Source organism: Ailuropoda melanoleuca, chromosome 8 (assembly GCF_002007445.2).
Source record: "Ailuropoda melanoleuca isolate Jingjing chromosome 8, ASM200744v2, whole genome shotgun sequence".
Lineage (NCBI taxonomy): Eukaryota > Metazoa > Chordata > Mammalia > Carnivora > Ursidae > Ailuropoda > Ailuropoda melanoleuca.
Genome location: NC_048225.1, coordinates 82524937 through 82548153, shown reverse-complemented (window position 1 = coordinate 82548153; position 23217 = coordinate 82524937). Strand labels below are relative to the sequence as shown.

The window sequence follows — 23217 nt, the reverse complement described above, 5'->3', positions numbered from 1 at the left end:
ATCTCTTTGATAAATAGTATTGAGAAAGCTGGACAAACATAAGCAAAGGAATGAAAGTAGACCACTATCTTATACCATATAAAAAAATAAACTCAAAATGGATTAAAGACTTAAATGTGAGCCCTAAAACCATAAAACTCCTAAAAAAAAAAAGCCATAATCTCTCTGATATCAGCCTTAGCAATATTTTTTTGGATTTATCTCTTCAAAAAAGGGCAACCCAAACAAAAATAAACAAGTGGTACTATACCAAAATAAAAAGCTTTTGCACATTGAAGTGCAAAAGTGAAACAGGCAATCTACTGAATGGGAGATATTTGCAAATGATATACCCAATAAGGAGCTAATATCCAAAATATATAAAGAAATCATACAACTTAACATCAATAAAACAATCTGATTTAAAAATGGGCAGAAGGGGCACCTGGGTGGCTCAGGTCATGATCCCAGAGTCCTGGAATGGAACCCCACATCAGGCTCCCTGCTCTCGGGGAGACTGCTTCTCCCTCTCCTCCCCACTCATGCGCTCATGCTCTCTCTCTCTCTCTCTCAAATAAATAAATAAATAAATAAATAAATAAAAATAAAAATGGTCAGAAGACATGAATTTCCCCAAATTTCCCTTTTCCCAAAAATACATAAAGATGGCCAACAAGCACATGAAAAGATGCTCAACATCACTAAATCATCAGGGAAATGCACATCAAAACCACAATGAGCTTTCCCGCGCCGCCACCAAAGGATGAGTGTTCGTTAGGCACCATCAGCCAAGTAGGCCGGGGGGCAGTGTCTGCAGGTGCAACAGAGCCTGTGAGGTGAAGATGAATGAAGGGCGTCCTGATGTTTTCCAGAAACTGCTCACAGGATGGCTGTGATAAAACCACTAGGAGCACAACTGCATATAATGAGGCAGCTGCAGATGAATATTCAAGTCCAAAACTATCGTGGTAATAATTCATTGCCTCAAAGGCATGTAATTGGAAGGAAAAATGAATTGGTCAATGAGACATGAATTGGAACAGATGATGAAAATTAGTATTTTATTTAACATTGATCACCTCATAATAAGTTAATACAGAAAAATACATGTTTGAGTACTTGTAACTGCTGGGCAATAAAGTCTATTAAATTTAAAATAAAAAATAAAAAACCCACAATGAGATAACACCTCATACCTGTCAGAATGGCTAGAATCAAAAAGACCCAAAATAAGAAGTGTTAGTGAGGATGTGGAGAAAAAGGAACCCTCATGCACTGTTGGTGAGAATGTAAATTGGTGCAGCACTATGAAAATAATATGGAGGTACCTCAAAAAATTAAAAATAAAAATATCATATGGTCTAGTAATTCCACTTCTGAATATTTACCTGAATAACGTAAAAACACTAATTTGAAAAGATATATGCACTCCTATGTTTATCGCAGCCTATTTACAATAACCAAAATATAGAAGCAACCTACGTATCCATCAATAGATGAACGGATAAAGAGGTGGTGGTATATATATATATATATTTGTGATATGAATGGACCTAAAGGTTATTACGCTAAGTAACAAGTCAGAGAAAGACAAATACCATCTGATTTCACTTATATGTAGAATCTAAAAAACAAAACAAAGAAAACAGAAACAGACCCATAAATACAGAAAACAAACTGGTGGTTGCCAGAGGGGAAGGCGTAAAGGGCTAGACAAAACAGTTGAAGGCGACTAAGAGGTCCAAACTCCCAGTTATAAAATAAATAAGTCATGAGGATGTTAAGTACAGTACAGGGAATATAGTCAAAAATATTGTATTAACTTTATCGTGACTTATCATGGAGAACATCTCATAATGTATATAGTGTCAAATCACTACATTATACATCTGATGCTACTATAATATTGCAGTCAACTATACTTCAGTTAAAAATAAATAAATTTTTTAAAAAGACCAACATTGAGGGGTACCTGGGTGGCTCAGTTGGTTAAGCTGCCTTCGGCTCAGGTCATGATCCCACGGTCCTGGGATCAAGCCCTGCGTTCCGGCTCCCTGCTCAGGAGGGAGTCTGCTTCTCCCTCTCCTTCTGCCCCTCCCACCCCCACTTGTGCTCTCTCTGTCAAATAAATTAATTAATTTTTTTAAAGATTTTAGTTATTTATTTGACACAGAGAGAGCGAGAGAGAGCACAAGCAGGGGGAGCAGGAGAAGGGGAAACAGGCTCCCCACCAAGCAAGAAGCCCAATGTGGGGCTCAATCCCAGGACCCTAGAATCACGACCTGAGCTGAAGGCAGACACTTAAATGACTGAGCCACCCAGGCGCCCCAAAAATGAAATCTTAAAAAAAAAACTACCAACACTGGATCCAAGACTAAGCCTTGGACTAGCTTCAAAGTAGGAGAACTGAGTGTTGGACTACTGCATGAAGCCAGGATTCCAGAAGGAAGAAAATGCAAATCCTCTCTTCAGGAAGCATCCATGATTTACAACCTAAGGATTTCATGATTAAGATTAGCCAAATGTTACCTATACGAGCAAATACTGCAAAACACTCATGCAAATAAATCATCACAAAAGAGACTCAGAAAAACAACAAACAATAATTTTAGACACTAATAGTCTTCATATATTAGAAGTATGAGATTTAAAGTATAAAACTATGCACAAAATGTTTGAGAAATGAAAGACTGAATCTATAAATGAATAAAAATCTATAAAAGCAATTAAAAACATATTAACGATGATGAGACAGATATGGAAACAAACCAACAGAAAACTCTTAGGTGGGAAGTATAATTACTGAATTATAAAACTCAAAACATAAGTTTTAGAATAGATGCAGCTAAAGTGGTTATTAATGTCTTAAAAAAAAACTACCCAGAACACAGCACAGAGATAAGGAGATGGGGATGAAGAAAAAGAGATTAAGAGACAAAAAGCATAAGATGACAATGTCTAATATAAATCTAATCAGAGTTCCAGAAAGAGAAAAGAGAAAAACTGGAAAACAGACATTTATCAAAGAGATCACCATTGATAATTTTCCAAAACTTATTAAGGACATTAATGTATACATAGGATTGTGGTATAGCTATAGGTATAAGAAAAATAAAAAGAAATCCAGAGGAACTAAATGTACTCTCCTGCATGAAGTAACAACAATAACAACAACAAAAAAAGACAAAATATGTGGAACAATTTTCAAGACACATGTGACACAAAAATTTTCAAGACACAGGATATAAGGCAATGAAAGAAAGTAATCACTGAGAGACCAGAAGTAAATAAAGTAAGCCCTATGATTGTTCCAACTTTTGGACTTGAAAGGCCAAATCACAAGGACAAAGAACCCAGGAGAAGCCCAGTGGATTCCCTGAGTTAAGGAGACAGACCTAAGAGTCTAGGGAGAGGAAAGAGGACAGGGTACCACAGAGAAAAGAGCTGTAAGAAAGATCCCCTGGAGGTCTGCAGAGGGTCCTTCTCAAGTATTCAGCTAAGTAATGATCAGGGCATCAATGTGAAGAATTTATCAGAGGCCAGGGAAGGAGCCAGCTGAAAAGATCAATAGCCAAGAGCACCCAGCATTCACTGGCTCAAAATAATGCTGGTTCCAACTAGTCAGACTGGAAAAACTTATGATTTATGGGTCATTGGATATAGTACAAAGAAAAGTCTTGCCTAAGTATTCAGAAATAATTAGCCCTAAATTAAGCACTGTTCTGGTCCCACCTGAAGGCCCAAAAGGAGCAAATTATTTTCAAGTAGCTTAATCATATTCCAGATCAAAGTTCAAGAATATTTCTAGAAATAGAAAAATACACAGCATCCAATAAGCTAAAATTCACCATGTGTGCCATCCAGTCAAATTTATCAGGCATGCAAAGAAGTCAGAAAACACACCTTGAGAAGAAAAAAATTGACCCGGAATTGGCAAAAATGTTAGAATTAACAGACATGGACATTAAAAGCTGAAGGAGGTCATTCAGATTCTAGGAAATAAGTTTCCATGAACTTTGGCGGCACAGAAAATTGACCTGCCAGAGTTCCAGGGACAGCCCAATGAGATTTCCATACACAAGTGTCAGGAAACAGTTCACCAGGTACAGGGGCCTGTACTGGTGGAGGACACCCATCCATGCTTCAGTGCCTTTGGGAGCCTCTCTGGCCCCTACATAAAGTGGTTTCTGGAGAAGTTAAAGCCTGAAGGTCTCTACCAGCTCCTGGCTGGGTTTGAGGACAGATTTGCCTGTGTGCTCTGCACATTTGTGCTCAGCATCAGGGACCCCAGCAAGCCAGTGCCCCTGTTCAGGGGCCAGATCGTGGTACCCCAAGTCTTCCAGGACTTTGGCTGGGACCCCTGCTTTCAGCCTGATGGATACGAGCAGGCACACGCAAAGATGCCCATAGCTGAGAAGAACACCATCTCCCATCACTTTCAGGCCCAGCTTGAGCTACAAAAACACTTCTGCACCTGACTCTTCTGGTAGCCAGTGATGATTGCCCTGGCTGGGGATCTGGGGAAGACCAGCCTGAAACCTCCCCCATCAGACAGTCACCCCTCCAAGTACTGCCTTCAGGGTTACCACTTCCTAGGGGTGTTGAGATAGCCTCACCAGCCTTGTTTGGAGGAGCAGTTGGCTCTGCTTGGAGAAACTTTGGGCAAGGGACCCCACTGTCATGCTCTTGAGGATTCAATGGTCCCTCCCACAGCTTCCTGGCCTGGGATCCTGAAAGGACCTTGGATGTTAAACTGGCCATGGCAGAACTGAGGCTTTGGGAAGAACCACACAAATAGCCCTAGATGTTTTTAAGATGCAGCAAATAAAAATACTGAAAGCACTTGCTTCCAATATAAAATGGATATGTCACCTTTGGGGCAAAAAACATAACTATATTCTATATGTTTGCACTGTTAAGTAGAGACATGGAAGATATTTTTGAAAAGACCCAAAATGAGCTTTTAGAGATGAAAACTACAATGTCTAAGTTAGAGAAGAAAACTACAATGTCTGAGTTGAACATCACTGGGTAGGATTAAAAGCAGATTAAATACTGCAGAAGAAAAGATTAGTGAACTTGAAGCTAGAGCAACAGAAACTATACGAAATGATGAGAAAAAGATTTTAAAAATAAGAAAAAATGTTCAAAGCATCAGTGATCCCTGGGACTCTCTCATTATTCATGGCCTGATATATGAGTAAATAGACTCCCCTGAAAAGGGAGGAGGGCAGAAAAAAATACTTGGAAAAAAAACTAGCCAAAAAATTCCCATATTTGATGAAAAACATAAACTCACAAATCCAAAAGCTCGATGAACGCCAAGCAGAAGAAACATGAAGAAAATTACACCAAGGTCTGCCATAATTAAATTGCTCAAAAGCAATGATATGATGCTCACAACTTTTGAATTATACAAAACAATGGTCAGAAAACATTTCAGCAGTTAAAATTGAGGTGTGAGTAAAGCAACCAGTCTGAAAAGACTACATGTTGTATGATCCCAATTCTATCCACATTCTGGAAAAGAAAAAAATATAGAGACAGTAGAATGATTGGTGGCTGCTGTGGGTTTGAGGGAACGGGAATGGAGGAGGGATAAACAGGTGATGCGTGGGGGGTTCAGGGCCATGAAAATGTTCTGTATAACACTGCAATGGTGGTGATACTGCATGAAATCAACATTGACTAATTAGTGTGCTTTCCACATATAGTATATTTCATTAAGAAAACTTGAAAGAACTGGGGATATTTAGCCTGGATAAGAGAATGCATAAGAGGGAAAACAAAAATGGCTATTTTCTAACACCTAAAGGCTACAAGGTAAAAGAAAGAACCAAGTTATTCTGAGTATTTTCACGGCACAAAATAAGGATTAGTGGGTAAAGTTATAGAAAAGCAGATTATATTTATATAAAGTAGCTATTTAATTTTTTTAGTAGATGATATTTGATACATAAAAGAATATGTGCAAATGAGGAATCACAATGATGAAATGACCGTGAAGACTTTATAACTTTTTTATTGAGATAAATTTACATGTCATAACATTCACCCTTTAAACTATGTAATAGTGTTTAGTATTTTCAGTAAGTTGTACAACTATTAGCACTATCTAATTCCAGAGTATTTTCTCATCCCCCCACACTGCAAAAATCCTTAATGGCACCTGTTAGCAATCACTCTCCCTCCTTCTCCCAGTCCCTACTATTACTACTAATCTACTTTCTGTCTGCAGGTGCCTCTTCTGGACATTTCATATAAGTGGAATATTACAATATCGTGACCTTTTTTGACTGGCTTCTTTCACTTAGCATGTTTTCAAAGTTCATCCATGTTATATCATGTATAAGTACTTCATTCCTTTTTATGATTGAAAAATATGCATTTATCAAAACCCATAGAACAATACAACACAAACAACTAAACCATAATGTAACCTATGGACTTCAGTTAACCATAGTATATCAATATTGGTTCATTAATTATAACAAATACACCACATTAATACCAGATGTTAATAAAGAAAGAAACTGTATATGGAGAAGGGGGATAAATGGAAACTCTTTATTATCTGTTCAATTCTGTAAATTTAAAGCTATCCTTATAAAGAACCTTTTACCTTTTACAAGAAAGTCAGGGCATCTGGATGGCTCAGTTGGTTGAGCACCTGACTTTTTTTTTTTTTTAATTTATTTGTCAGAGAGAAAGAGAGAGAACACACAGACAGGGGGAGCAGCAGGCAGAGCAGGCAGAGGGAAAAGCAGGCTCCCCACTGAGCAAGGAGCCTGATGTGGGACTTGATCCCAGGACCCTGGGATCATGACCTGACCCGAAATCAGACACTTAACCACCTGAGCCACCCAGGTGTCCCAGAGCACCCAATTCTTGATTTTGGGTCAGGTCTTGATCTCAGGGTCCTAGGATCAAGCCCTGTGACCAGCTCCCCACTCAACAGGAAGAAGGCTTGTTCCCCTCTCTCTCTGCCCCTCCTCCTGCTCATGCATGTGCTCTCTCTCTCTCTAAAATAAACAAGTAAATCTTTAAAAGTATATAAAAGAAAGTCAGATGAGCACATTTTTTAAAAAAAATAATAGGTAAATAACAAACTAGGAGCAAACTACTGTACTATATACTGTATTCTTTTTTTAAATTTTTTTAAAAAATATTTTATTTATTTATTTATTTATTTGACAGAGAGAGAGAGAGACAGCCAGCAAGAGAGGGAACACAAGCAGGGGGAGTGGGAGAGGAAAAAGCAGGCTTCCCGCTGAGGAGCCCAATGCAGGGCTGGATCCCAGAACTCCATAATCACGCCCTGTGCCTAAGGCAGACGTTTAACGACTGAGCCACCCAGGCGCCCTATATACTGTATTCTTACAATAGAGTAAGCTAGAGAAAAGACAATAGAGTAAGCTAGAGAAAAGATGTTATTAAGAAAATCATGAGGAAGAGAAAATACATTTACAGTACTGGACTGTAAAAAATCTGCTAGAAGTGAACCTGTGCAGTTCAAACCCAAGTTGTTCAAGGGTCAACTGTATATATGTTACATGATCCCATTTATATGAAGTTCCTAAATAGGTGAAACTAATGTAAGAGGGAAAGAAGTCAAAACTCCTGGAGAAGTGGGGGGTGGGCATTTACTGGGAAAGAGCACTAGGGAACTTTGTGGGGTGATGGTAATCCTCCATATGTTGTTAAGAGTTTTTATTTGTCAAAAGTCAATAAAGGCAGACAAGATTTGTGTTTCTTGATACATGTAAATTTTACTCAAAATGAGAAAAAAGGCAAATAAATAATGAACTCTGTTTGTTTAATGATATACATGACAAAGTATTTAGGGGGAAATACACTGAAGTCATCAATTTACTTTGAAGTACATGAAATTGATGGATGGATAGAAGGATGGCTAGATGGATAGACAAGTGATAAAGCAAATAGAGTAAAATGTTAACGGCAGAATCTAGATAGTAGGTATGTGTGCGTTCACATTAAAATTATTTCTGTTTTGGGGCACTCGGGTGGCTCAGTCAATTAAGTGACCAACTCTTGATTTCAGCTTGGACGAGCCCTGTGTCGGACTCCGTGCTCAGTGCAATCCTGCTTGAGGATTCTCCTTCTCCCTCTGCCCCTCCCCCTGCTCCACTCTCTCTCTCTCCTTTGTCTCTCTTTAAAAAAAACTTAAAATAAAATCATTTCCATTTTTACAGATATTTGGAAATTTCCATAATAAAATATTGTAAAAAACAAAAATAACAACTGAAAAAACTGAAAAGAACTCAGGTGCCTGCCACGTCCAAAGATATTTATAGTGTCAACCAAAAAGATTACAACAGCATCTCTATTTCTTTCTAATGTAAGAATCTTGTTCAGCTCATACCCAATGTGGCAGTTATTCCTCCTCCTATAAAAAAAATGTTATTATGAAACTCTGTTGCATATGAAAACTTGCTTCTTGGATACCTGGGTGGCTCAGTCAATTAAGTGTCTGCCTCAGCTCAGGTCATGATCCCAGGATCCTGGAATCAAGTACCGCATGGGGCTCCTTACTCAGCAGGGAGCCTACTTCTCCCCCTGCCTGCCGCTCCCCCTGCTTGTGCTCTCTCTTTCTCTCTGGCAAATAAATAAATAAAATAGGAAGGAAGGAAGGAAGGAAGGAAGGAAGGAAGGAAGGAAGGAAGGAAGGAAGGAAGGAAGGAAGGAAGGGAGGGAAGAAGGAAGGGAGGAAGGAAGAAAGGGAGGAAGGAAAGAAGGGAGGGAAGGAGGGAGAAAAGAAGGAAGGAAGGAAGGACGGGAAGAAGAAAACTTCCTTCTGCTGCAATAGGCCTCAGGGGCAGTTGCATGAAAAGCGGACACACACACAAGCAGATCAGAAAGCACTCAATAAGACCAGAAGCAGAAAGCTACAGTAATATGCAAAGAGAGCAAAGAAGTCAGAGGCTGATCTCAACTATTTCCAAGGCATTACCATTTCCTGGGGACTTTCATTGGATCTTCACAACAATCTTGTGAAGCAGGGAAAACTCTTTAAGATATCAAGCTCAGGACAACTGTAGTCTTCCCCATTGAAGGTGGGCCCTAGACCTTCAAAAGATCTCCTACCACAACAAAATGCTGACCACTAGATTATTCTGAACCTACTGAATGTTTCACCATTCCACAGATACATCATGAATGTTTGCAGCAATTGGCCTAAAACCTCATTGTTTATTTTCACCTACTTTGTATTCTTTTTTTTTAAAGAATATTCCACACTCATGTATACTTTCTATTTATGTATGTATATATTTACTTATTTAAAGTAAGCTCTGTGACCAAAGTGGGACTTGAACTCACTACCCCGAGATCAAGAATCACATGCTCTACTGACTGAGCCAGCCAGGTGCTCCATCACCTACTTTACATTTTTAATTCCCAACTTTACCCTATTCTAAGTCCTTGGCTTTGACGCCCTACTAAGATCCTGTCTCTAGTACCTTGGAGTTAGTATTTTTGTCTCCCTGGTGTCTCAACTTTTCTTAAAGGATTTTGGCTTTAACTTGCCGGCCTGTCTCTTTCTGTCTAGACTCCTCGGATTGGACCCCACCTTACTGGACCCCTAGAAACTAACTCCTGAAATCAGCTGGAAGAGTCCCACTCACCTCTAGTCTTTGTGAGGGGAAAGTCTGGATCTGCCATTCGTCATCTAGCTCCTCTGCTATGCTTCCTCACCTGTCCCTCCCAGCTCTATTCTTAGATTGACAACTCAGACTTCAGTTGTCCCCATCCTCATTCTAATTTGCATTCTCCAGCTCTTAAGCTGTTCCAAGAACTGACTCCTTAGTATCTAATCTTGACAAGAATCTCATTAATGGCTTTGCTCCTTGTTTCTCAGCACCATCAGATAGGAGGACTCAGCTTCCATACATCAGACAGTGGGCAAACAGGGCAAATTCATGTTATTAATTCTCATTCAGGAGAAACACATTCAGAGAGATCAAATACTTTTCCTGTGGTTCCATGGCACGGAAGCTGCAGATATGTAATTTGAACCAATATTCTAATTCCACTATCCCTTCTAGCCTATCGTGAAGTACCACAGTCATAAGAAGCACTATAGCTACAATAGTATTTATCATGTTCATCTATAATAATTATATGCACTGAGCATCTACTTCTGTGCTCTCATTTAACCTCCCCACAATCCTATGAAGCCTCTAATGCTTGACACAGAGTAAACACTCAATAGACATCACTGACTGATGAGTGAACAAATGGACAAATGAAATTTTTCACAGTAGTAATTATCTGCAACTACAGATGAGAAAACTAAGGCTCACACTTTTGCCAAGGTCACACATCTAGATGTTGATTTGAAACCAGATCAGTCTGTCTCCAGAATCAATACATGTTTTAGTATTTCACACAGCACTTCACCCCCAATCATAAAAGAATATGGTGTCAGGGCACTTGGGTTGCACAGTTGGTTAAGTTCTTGATTTCAGCTCAGGTCACTATCTCAGCGTCATGGGATCGAGCCCCACATCAAGCTCCACACTGAGTGCAGAGTCTGCTTGAGACTCTCTCCCTCTCCCTCCCTTTGCTCCCCCCACATACACACTTGTGTTCTCTCTCTCTCACTCTCTCTGTGTAAAAGAAATAAATCTTAAAAAAAAATAATATGGTATCAAACATCCCAACAGAAATCATCTTAAGGAAGTTCTCAACCATCATATTTTTACTATAGAAAATATAATAGAAATGCAATTCAGTTCCTTATTATCAATAGAATAGAGAAGGGAACTTTTGTGATTTTCTCAAAAGCAGATATAAACATAATTGTAATATAAAGCTCAAAAGGAAACTAGGATATTCCAATAACAGCTCTCACCTGATTTTGGATAGTAGTTCTCCTCTATCTGCACAGTCCACGCTGACTTGTCGAATAAGTTCATGAAATACTGTATTGTAAATTGTCTGTTCCTTCCTCAATATATGTAGTAGTTTGTGCATCTGGCAGAAGATAAGGAATATCATCAGTATTCATTACAGTCTTATCAGTAAAAAAATATTTTAGGAAGTAAATACTCCAAATGTGAATGTTTTAGAGACACCTTGATAATTCATTTCACTTATATTTTTCTTTATAAATATATCTACAAAAATGATATATTATTTTTAAAAGTCTGTTTAATCATGTACCTGTCTGCATGATGCACTGAGGTCACAGTATCACTTCTATATCATCCCTGCCAAAAATGCACAACCTGAATCTAATCATGAGTACACATCACACAAACCAAAACTGAGGAACATTCTACAGAATAACTGGCATATGCTCTCCCAAATATCAAGGTCAAGAAAAACAAAGAACTGTTCCAGATTATTGTTGTCTAAAGGAACATGACACTTAAAAGCACTATGTGATCCTGGGATCATGAAACAGAGGAGAGAAGAGCTATAAAAATCATTATAGGGACAATTGATAAAATTTTAAATTTGAATATGGACAGGTAATATTATTACTTCAATGTTAAATTTCCTGATTTTGATAACTGTATTATGGATATATAAGAGAATGTCCTTATCCATAGGAAACATACCCTGAAATGTTTGGTGATAAAGAGACATAATGTCACCAGCTTACTGTAAAATGGTTCAGAAAAAACTATACATATAGAGATGTGAATGTAGAGAAGAAGAGAGAATTATAAAGCAAGTAGGGCACAATGTAAACTATTAGTGAATCTGGGTAAAGCTTACATAGGAATGCCTTATACTGAACTTCTCTTTAAGTTTCAAATTCTGTAAAAATAAAAATTTATGAAACAAAAGAGAAAGAGACCTCATAAAGAAAAATATCTGTATCTGTGTAAGATTGAAAGAGCTCTTTCATTAATAAAATAAAAATTTAAAGTGGTAAGAAAGCATGGTTTAATTGGCAGTGTGTTTAGTGGTACATAAAATAATAAAGGTCTTATAATGAATGGTACCTTATAGTCAATGAAATACAGTAATAATAATACCAACAATTATAGTGTGTACTACATGCCAAGCACTACTCTAAAACCTTTGCATTCATATGTCATTTAATCTCCACAACAACCCTATGAGGTAAGTATTATTATTACCTCTAATTGAAAGATGAGGAAATTGAGGCACAAATACATTAAGTGACTTGCCCAAGGTCACTAGCTAATAAATGGCAGGGCCAGGATTCCAATCCAGACATTCTGGCTCCAGAATGCAATCTCTCACGCACTAGGTTACATTGGTCTTTGTGATTACCTTGGTTGGCCCTGTATATTCCTGATTTTCCACACCAGCCCTCTCTAGCATAGCATCCATCACATCATTCAGCTGGACCACCTCTACTCTTTTATTAGGTTTCCTAAAAGATTAAGGTGACAGACTTATGTAATGAAGTGTTATAACAGGTCATCCTCAAATGACAAAAAGAATATAATATATATAAAATGTATACACTACGGGATATCAATGGTATTTTTTTTATTTTAGAGATAGCAAGCGAGCTGGAGGAGGGGCAGAGGGAGCGGGAGAGAACCCCAAGCAGATTCCCGACTGAGTGCGGAGCCTGACATAGGGCTCAATCCCAGACCCCAAGATCATGACCTGAGCTAAAACCAAGAGGTCACCCAATGGACCGAGCCACCCAGGTGCCCCTGGAATATTAATGGTATTTTAAGCATTAGGCCTGTATATACAGATCTAGTGGGTTATAGCAGTAATAAAATTTAAAACAAAGAAAAAGGAAAAGAAAAATGTAAATAGTATGATCCTCTTTTGCATAAATGAAATAATGTTTTCTTCCAAAAATTCTATACATCTAGTGTTCAGGACTGTAAGAACATGGGAGAAATATGGAGATATAAATACCAAGCTGTTAATATTGGTTACTTCACAATGTAAGTGAAGAAAAGGGACAATGGAGAGATAAGAAGAAAAAAAAAGACTATAGCAAACAGATCTGCTGTACAACATTGTGCCTAGATTCAATGATACTGTGTTGAAAACTTAAAAATGTATTAAGAAGACAGTTCTTTTTTTTTTAAGAAGACAGTTCTCATGTTAAGTGTTCCTACCACAATAAAATAAAATGTTAGAAAAAAGAAATTTAAAACTGTAAAAAAAATATTTTATAGTACTTAATTATAAATATGTAAAAATTGAAAACACTGATTAGATGATGGAATTGTGGGCAATTATAATCTTGGGTTTCTGCTATAACTTCAATATTTTCTATGCAATAAAGTACTAAGAAAAATATATATGTAATTAAAATACATATTCATATGTATATGTTCCTTCTAAGAAATACTTTCAAAAATAAACTGTACTTACATGGATGGGAAGAGCAATAGCCTCTTTTCACTATCTGTGAGGAGGGTAGTATATTTGCTGCGATAAATAAGACAGATAAATACTATTGTAAGAAAATTAGTTGGCCTGTTTATCACATATCACAACAGGATAAACCTAAGACCTTATGAAATTGGGAAGCTTGGAGGCAATCGAAAAAGTCCATCATTTTACCCACAAGATCCCACCTAGACATCTCCAGACACAGATGTAATAACATTTATCATATTTGGAATATTTTTAGTAAAGAAGATTTATTAACATTCCTCCTATGACACAATATGAACATTTCCTTGATTCACTTTTTTAAATGCCTTTTCAAAGGTGGAAGGATGTTTTAAGAACACTGAAATCAACAGTTAAGTGAATAAACATGCTATAAAATTAATAAGCACAGATGAAGCTGGAACCCACTTTTCCTAACTCCCAGCCAAATCTGTCCTCTGAAAAGTACCCATTTCCACCTAAATGTGTATCACAATGAGAACCACATGGTAATCCTTCTAATTCATTATTATTTATGTAACATTTTTCTTCCCCTAGTTAAGCATTTCCTTTGGTTCTGCCCCTCACTGGAAACTCAGTTGGTTAATAAGGTCCATTTTCAGAATAGATCAGTCAAAAATCTCCAGGGACTATGAAGACTCAGAGTTTGAAAAATAAGTGAGATGAGGGGTGCCTGGGTGGCACAGCGGTTGGGCGTCTGCCTTCGGCTCAGGGCGTGGTCCCGGCGTTATGGGATCGAGCCCCACGTCGGGCTCCTCCACTGTGGGCCTGCTTCTTCCTCTCCCNCCTTCGGCTCAGGGCTTGATCCCGGTGTTCCGGGATCGAGTCCCACATTGGGCTCTTCCACTGGGAGCCTGCTTCTTCCTCTCCCACTCCCCCTGCTGTGTTCCCTCTCTCGCTGGCTGTCTCTCTGTCACATAAATAAATAAATAAAATCTTTAAAAAATAAAAATTAAAAAAAATTTTTAAAAAAATTAAAAATAAATGAGTGAGATGAGCCAGAAGCATTGATAGCCCAGACACAACAAGCACACCTATCACCCAGATCTTGACTTCTAAGTACCATTCTCCACTAAAAGGAATCAGCACTCCCTGGAGAAGTGACATAGCTCATTCCATAGCTGGAGGTGGGAACTATAAGATGAACCTGGAAATCTTATCAAGTCAGAAAATAAGGAACACTCAAAGAATTATGGGGACATGTCCAAAGAACAAAGGAGCCAGCTTAAAGGAGCTAACATTGGCCAAATCTAAAAAATTTTGAACACAAAAATAATCATAGTAAAGAACTATAACCCACAGAAAAAAACAGAAATCCATGAATCCATATGGTAAAATGCTAACTAATAAACACAGAAGAAATGATGAAGCTAAAAAGTCATCAAAAAGATCTATAACTAGTGGGTTGCTAGGAAACACACTGAAGTATTTGGTGATAAAGGGTCATATCTCCAACTTACTCTTGAATAGTTTTAATGTGTGTGTGTCTGTGTGTGCGTGTGTGTGTGTGCACGCACATGCACCTGCATCAAAGCAAATAAAGCAAAATGTAAATACTCAGTGAGTAAAAAAAGAGAGTACATGAGAGTTGCTTGTCATATTTTTGTACCATTTTTATAATTTTGAAATTATATAAAAATAAAAAGTTCCCCCCAAAATGATTAATATTGGCACAATGTTGTTCTGAAACCCACTATCATAAGGAAATGCTGTAACATGTGTATTGGAAAAGTAAAAAGAGTGACAAGCCTCTGGAGATTTTATTATAAAACCTTAGTTCACAGTTCTGGTTTTTTACACTATCAAACACTCAAACACTGTTTCAGAAAATACAAGCAAGATCCCATTTTGAATCTCATAAGAAGGAAACAAAGAAAATTGGAGATGACTAGCGGGCAGGCTGGAACCAAGCCCTAGAGTGTGCATTATGAGACAGCAGCTCAGAGGGCTACTTTCCTTTGTCTCCTTGGCCACTGCTCAAAACCGTTCCTAAAAAGGCCTAGGCAAGCATTCAGAACAAAGATCCACTTTTTTGATTCAAAATTAAACAGTAGGAAAAGACAGAAAGAGAACAATCTGATGACCAAAATCTCAAACTCTTTTCAATAAGACATTTTCCTTTTTGGGGGCAGGCGATAGTAAAACTTGTTTAATTTCAGATAATATGATAAGGACTCTACAAATAAAACCTACTAGAATTAATAAATGAGTTTTATAACATCACAAGATACAAATTCATTATGCAATTATTAGTCGTTATTTCTATGTGTAAGCAATGAACAACCCAAAAATGAATATAAGAAATAAGTTTCATTCACAATAACAAAATATTCAGCAATACATGAAGCAAAAGGAGTGTAACATATCCAATATCAAAAACTATAAAGCATAGCTAGGAGAAGTTAAAAACAATCCCAATAAATAGAAATTCCAAAGGTTTAAAATTGGATTATGAGATGACTGCACAACTCCATAATTTAATTTAAAAAACTAAACTGTCCACTTACAATTGGTAGGCGTTTTTATTTTTTTAATTTATTTATTTTTATTTAAATTCAATTAACATAGAATGTATTATAAGACGTTTTCATTTCGACACCTTTCTTACATTTCAGGTGGAAGGCCAAATGTTTCCTTATTTCAATGTAGAGATTACCTAGGAACATGGGTGAACTGTTCTCAGGTTCCTCTATGTCTGGGAAGGAGGAAACAATCCCATTTGTCAGATATTCAGGATATACCATAGTACTCACTCATCATAACACTCCAAACCTGAAACTCCTGTATTTGACACGATATGAAATTCTTCAGGAATCAAAGTATCTGTTAGTTTCTTTGGCTTAAAAAGGAAGAAAGAAGGATAAGAATGAAAACATTAGTAAATGAAAAAAGTTGAATTGCCTAAATCAACATTCCTACCCCAAAGGGATGCTATTGATTAAGAAATTTTGATTACAGAAATAACAGTATTAGTAATATGGACCATAGGACACAGTAAAAAAACATTTAGCAGAACACACGTTTAAAAAATAACCATGAATTAAAGAATAACTTTGGTTTTAGTATTATTCACACATGTCCCACACATTCAGTAATCCACTGACTCTTTAAAATTCAACAGGAGGGATGCCTCAGTGGCTCAGTCAGTTAAGCATCTGCCTTTGGCTCAGGTCATGATCTCAGGGTCCTGGAACTGAGCCCAGCATTGGGCTCTCTGCTCAATGGGGACCCTGCTTCTCCCTCTCCTCCCCACAAGTGCTCGCTGTCATTATATCTGTCTCCTCAAATAAATAAAATCTTTCAAAAAATAAAAATAAAAAATAAATAAAATTCAATAGGAATTTAAAATTTGCCTTAGCAACATAAAAAAATAAGAATTCTACAACTTTGAACTGTAAATTTAAAAAAGAAATCTAGTCTCCTATACTGTATTTTCTAGATTAAAGGAATATTTAGATTAAATAAATTAAAGTGGATTACACAATAGATTAAAGTGGATTAACTGTAGTTTGGAAAATGGCTTAAAACAAGAAATCATAAATCCTTTCCCACTAGATACCCTTTCCTAGAAATAATTAGAAAGTGCTATGAAAACTGAAAAGAACTACAGGTTGTTCTTACAGTACATTGCTTTATATTTTAAGGAAATTATTTTTAAAAATCAGAGAGGAAATTATTTGTCAAATATTTTATTTACCTTATGCGGCACAATGACACCATCATGTGACTGTAATGAACGTTCTGAACGTGGGGGACAAAGCAAACTCTCCCTGGCCTCTCCTTTAACGTATTTAACATCGTACAGAAAAGAAATATCCCTAAAAAATCAGAAAAATATATTTACCAAATAAATTTTCTGTCTGGCTACTGGATAAGAGTGGGTAAGATCCACACACATCCTTCTAGTGGGTGAAAAGGGGCACAAAACCAGTCTCCTTACTTCATACTTCATTAAGACAGTGGAGGCATTAGATATGAGCCACCCCTTCCCCATCTCACATTTTTCCTTCACATCACAAATTCTTTCCCTTCCTTCAACCTTGGGCTAAAATGTATTCTCTTCCCCAGGGTTATTTCCTCCACTTATGTCCTTGATTTCATCTTTACCCAATCCTTTGGGATCTCATTCTACCAACCTACTTTTGTGTGTCTCCCTCTCTCTTGGAATATTCCCTTTGGACTATAACTCAAGTCTTTTCCCCTTCTAAAAATCTACCCTTGACCATGCATTGCTGTCATGTTATCAGGATCTATCTATCGACTGACCGACCTTTTACTTTCCTTTAATCAGATTTCTTGAAATTTCCTTGCAATCTAATTTCCATCCCTAGCTCTCTTCTGAAACCACTAGAAAGCTGATGATGTTCTACGGCTAAGTCATCAGCTCTTCTTTTCCACCATTTCCCTGTATTATCTCCCAGGGTTGATTACTCTCTTTTTAAAAACACTCTTTTTGGGGCACCTGGGTGGCTCAGTCAGTTAAGCATCTGCCTTCAGCTCAGGTCATGATCCCAGGGTCCTGGGATTGGGCCCCATGTCAGACTCCCTGCTCACTGGGGAGCCTGCTTTTCCCTCTCCTTCTGCCCCTCCCCATCCTGCTCATGCTTTTTCTTTCTTTCAAATAAATAAATAAAGTCTTTAAAAAAAATCCACTCTCCTCTCCTCTATGTTACTGGACTCTCCTAGTTCTTTTGCCTTAACTACTACTTCTTAGACTCCTCTGTGACTTCCTGTCTATTAAATGGAAATGCCCTGCAACATTCTGGCCTCATCTCTCTGTATTCTTACCCTATACTTTCTTCTTGGCAATGCCATCAAATCTCACCTTATCACATTTGTGACCTATACATACCATGAAGAATCCTCCCTCCATTCTAACTTTCCACCCTCTCATCCTCACTAATTCTTCAGGAAATACCACCACTCTATCCATCAAAACATCAGCATATATAATTGATTCCTTCCCATCCACTGCCCTAAATTCCTATCCACCACTAACACTTATTAATTTTATAGCCACCCTCATATCATTCTAGCATTGACCCTGTTGCCTCTTGCCAAAGCCAAATCACTAGTCCAAGCTCTCCCTACTTTTTATGTGGATTCTCAAGTCTCTCCAGTATATTCTACACACTTCTGCCAGATTCACCTTCCTATAGCACAGTTATAATCGGACCACTTACAGCATGTGATTTTCACACGTCTCAGCCCCTCCCCCCAATTGTAATTGGTATAGCCATTATGATAAATAGTATGGGACTTCCTCAAAAAAATAATATAGAACTACCATATGACTCAGCAACCCCACTTCTGGGTTTATATCCAAAGGAAATTAATCTGGATCTTGACAAAATATCTGCACTCCCATGTTCACTGATGCATTATTCACAATAGCCCAGACATGGAAACAACCTAAATGTCCATCGATTAATGAATGGATAAAGAAAATATGTATATATAGACAATGGGATGTTATCCAGCCTTTAAAAAGGAACTCCTGCCATTTCCGACAGCATGGATGAAGCTGGAGAACATTATGCCAAGTAAAATAAGCCAGACAAAGACACATACTGTATCTTTTTATTTCTTATAAAACTCTTGTGGTAAATCACCTGCTTCCACTCCTCTGGAAAATCTATTTTTATTTACCAAAACAAAAAACAAAATAAAATTTGGAATCTTGGCCATAACACAAAAACCGGATCCCCCAGATTATCAAACTGAGTTCATACTTCACATTTTTCTTCAAATCATCACTGGTTATGTTCATAAATAAGCATTTCTTTTATCTGAAGTTGTAAAGGAATGAGGTATTTCAGAGAGATCGATTTTCCAAATAACTGAGGAATGCTTTTTAAATATACTGTCTTTCTAAAATGTATTTAAAACTTGGCAGCTTTCTTAAAGAGTGTACGCAACACAATTTAATCTTTTCTTGACAATTCAAGTAATGACTTATGAAGTTACAAGCATCCTGAGGACAGTCTGGTTATGTTTCTGAAACCTAAGTCAGCACTGGAATATGGCAGGCCCTGGTGTGTGTTGGGTCCTTCTTTGGGTTGGAAGGGTTGGAAAGCACTTTCCCAGACACCCTTGCAGCTAGGGCTCTGGGTGTGAGCTAAGTTCCTCAAGTAAATGCACTTTTGCAAGATTTCAGAGGTAGAAGTGAAACAGAATTCCCTTTCTTGTCATGTCTTTAGCTGATTCTACCAGCAACATCATGGAAAAGTGATTTTCCTAAAACATTCCAGAATCCATTCTCCAGCTACCCCGGTCTAGAGGGGCAGTGCAGTAACTGCAGTGACAGCTTCTGGATTTCAGCTTCCAGATCCTTGGACCACAGTTAACGGTTTTTTTTTTTTTTTAAATTGCAATTATCATTCACATATCACAAAATTCATCTTTTAAGAGTACAATTTATAAATTTTTAGTATCCTCACAAGTTTTTACTATATTCACAATTTACAAGTTTTAATATATTCACAAAGTTGTATGACCATCACCAGTATCTAACTCCAGGTTATTTTTCTCACCCCCCCAAAAACCCCTTACCCATTAGCAGTAATTCCCCACTCTTCTCTGCAGCCCCACCCCCAGCAAACAATAATCTACTTTTTGTCTCTATGGATTTGCCTATCCTGGACACTTCATACAAAAACAGAAACACACATGTGCCCTTTTATGACTGGCTTCCTTCACTTAGCATGTTTTCAAGGTCCATCAATGTTGTAGCAGGTATGCGTACTTCATTCCTTTTTATGGCTGAATAATATTCCACTGTATATGCCATTTTGTTTGTTTTTCATCAACTGATGGACAATTGGTTTGTTTCCACTTTTTGGCTGCATGAATAATGCTGCCATGAATATTCATTGTAAGTTTTTGTGCAGACATATACCATCTATTCTCTTGGGTATACACCCAAGGCTATATCTATTCTCTTGGGTACACACCTAGGAGTGGAATTGCTGGGTCATCTGGTAAGCCTATGTTTAAATTTTTGCGGAACTGCCAAACTATTTTCCAAAGAGGCTGCTCCATTTTACATTCCCACCAGCAATGTATGACACTTCCGATGTCTCTACATCCTTACAAATGCTTGTTATTATCGGCTTTTTGGCCATCCTAGTAGGTGTGAAATAGTATCTCTTCACAGTCTGATTTGCATCTCCTTATGGCTAGTGACGTTGAGCATCTTCTCATGTGTATATTGGCCACTTTGACCTTGTCTGGACAAACGTCTGTTCGAGGAGGCATACTCTTGGACTCCTGCGGCAGCTACTACAGCCTGTGCGGTAGGTTAATTCCACCCTGTTCTGAGAGTCATTCCCAAGAGTGTTGCTTCACACCTGCTCCTTTAGCCCTTTTTTTTAAATACTCAATTTTTTTAAATACTCAATTTAGGGGCGCCTGGGTGGCTCAGTTGGTTAAATACTCACTTTAATGCTTCAAATAGGTTTTATTTTCTGCACTGAACTCTGACTGATAAAGCTGTCAAAAAATATTACTCAGAGGCTATTTTCTGGGTTGTTTTCTATTTTACTGTTGTGCTCTAAATATTTAAGGTTGCTAGACAAGTTGCCTCGTTATAAATACTATTAGTTATACATACATGTATTAATTTTCTACTGGTGTCATAAAAATTACCACAAATTTAGCAGCTTAAACAACACAAACTTATTATCTTACAGTTCTATATGTCAGAAGTCCAACACAAGTCTCACGGGCTAAAATCAAGGTGTTGACAGGGCTATATTCCTTTCTGGATGCTCTAGGAGAAGATCCATTTCCGTGCCCATTGGAGTTGTTAACAGAACTCAATTCCTTGCGCTTCTAGGACTGAGATTCCTGTTTCCTTGACGGTTGCCAGCTGAGGGCCATACCCAAGCCTCTAGAGGCCAACAGGAGTTATTAGCTTCTGTCCTCCCTTCCTCCATCTTCAAAGCCAGCAATAGTAGGCTGAATTCCTTCTCTCTCACACTTCCACTGTGTCCTCCTTCTTCTCTGACCCATTCAACTTCCTTCTTTTTCCACTTTAAAGACTCAAGCAGTTAGGTTGGGCCCATCCTGAGATCCAGGTTAATCTCACCATCTCAGGGTCCTTAACCTTAATCACATCTGCAAAGTCTCTTTGGCTATGTAAGGTATGTATTCAAGTTCTGAGGTACAGTGAGAACGTTTTGCGGGGAGGCCATTATCCTGTTTACCACAAATCTTCATGGTTTCAAAATTCCAAGTCAGAAGTCATTGGACATTAAAACTTTAATATTGGGTTACTGCTGCATTCAGATATAGCTTATTATTTTTTTCAAAGTACTTCAAACATCTCATAACTACTAATTATAACTAGAGATAATTATAACCACGATCTGAAAGTATAAAATAAAATACAGATATTTTGACACTAAAGCCCCAGGCCACAAAAGTTAATAGCCCAAGTTCCTGCCACCTTTTCTAGCACTGAGACATAGCTGAGTAATAATAGCTTATATTGAAATGGCCCTGTATGGGGCACCTGGCTGGTCAGTCAGTGGAGCACACGCCTCTTGACCTCAGGGTCATGAGTTTGAACCCCATGTTGGGTGTAGAGCTTGCTTATATACATACATACATAGTACTGTCCATTATCTCCTTTAAAATATGTGCTTTACAATATCCCTGGGAGGTCCATAAAATGGAGTAAGTCTATTATTCCCTTTTTGCAAATGAGAAAATGGAACTCAGAAAGACTAAATAACCAGGGTGCCTGGGTAGCTCAGTCATTAAACATCTGCCTCCAACCCAGGGCGTGATCCCTGGATCCTGGGGATTGAGCCCCGCATCAGGCTCCCTGCTCTGCTGGGAGCCTGCTTCTTCCTCTCCCTCTACCCCTGCTTGTGCTCCCTCTCTCGCTGGCTGTCTCTCTCTCTGTCAAATAAATTTTAAAAAACCTTAAAAAAAAAAAAGACAGACTAAATAACCTACCCATGTATTAATATGTTAATTATTACATATTAATGTGTCATTAATGTGTCATAATATTACATATTATTTCTTTCGGATGAAGTGATATCTCAAGGGGGCATGCAACCGATAAATGGACTACACATAGAAAATGAGCTGGTCACAATCTTCACAGGGAAACCTGGGACATGTAGAGTATTTTTAAGAATGACATAAAATCAACAAAGAGTATTTGCTGATTTGATCTAAAGGTGGAGGGTTCACTTTGAGGAAAACCAAGGAGGAAGCACTTGCTCTTCAAGGTTTTCACATAGCTCTGTTACCTCATCTCCTACCGCAGATGAAGGAGGCACTAGAAGACACTCTGCTTGTGGGATCCCGTCCCTTTTACTAAGTTGCAGCAAAGGACAGAAGAGTAAGTGGACAAGGACACAAAGGCAGGCAAAAAGCAAATCTAAACAAACCAAAAGCCAGTCGAGTTAATAATCCTACACACAGAAGGTTGGTTCTGTGTCTTCTTCAGATTGTATTCTGATTCATCAAAGATACTGTAAGCTTCAAATTTAAAATCTTGGATTCTATGATTTTTCCAATTGTGCCCCTCCCAAAGAAATGAGAGAAAATGAGAAAATGACTCTATTCGTTGGCATCTACCCCACCATCAGCCTTCTTTACCTTCCAGCACCAGTTAGGGAAACAGGATGGTCAATCAGGTATTTGAACTTATTTCTTCGAAGAGGGTGATACCAGACTTGGTCCGCTGGACGCGGAAGAGTACCCTAAGAAAAAGCAAATACGTGAATGTACAGCAGAGGGAGCTCTAGGCAAATGAAATCTGCCAATCCTTAGGCATGTTTACATTAAAAGCATTTGGATAGTCTGTGAAAAAAAGAGAGAGCAGAATGCTTAATCAATACTATGGAGAAA

The 23217-nt window shown here is 37.9% G+C and overlaps 1 protein-coding gene and 1 pseudogene across 3 annotated transcripts in view; one reads left to right on the top strand and one right to left on the bottom strand.

The window, feature by feature from the left end:
* Positions 1 to 23217, bottom strand: part of AXDND1 (axonemal dynein light chain domain containing 1) — an 89940-nt gene that overhangs the window by 60717 nt on the left and 6006 nt on the right. For all 3 annotated transcript variants that reach the window (XM_034666782.1, XM_011220956.3, XM_034666783.1), the window contains 6 exons: positions 22966 to 23069; positions 17045 to 17165; positions 16101 to 16186; positions 13324 to 13380; positions 12250 to 12352; positions 10853 to 10974 (listed from right to left, as the gene is read on the bottom strand). In XM_034666782.1, the coding sequence (XP_034522673.1) occupies positions 10853 to 10974; positions 12250 to 12352; positions 13324 to 13380; positions 16101 to 16186; positions 17045 to 17165; positions 22966 to 23069 (593 nt within the window). The remainder of the gene's footprint in view (positions 1 to 10852; positions 10975 to 12249; positions 12353 to 13323; positions 13381 to 16100; positions 16187 to 17044; positions 17166 to 22965; positions 23070 to 23217) is intronic.
* Positions 715 to 4669, top strand: LOC105236238 (annotated as a pseudogene).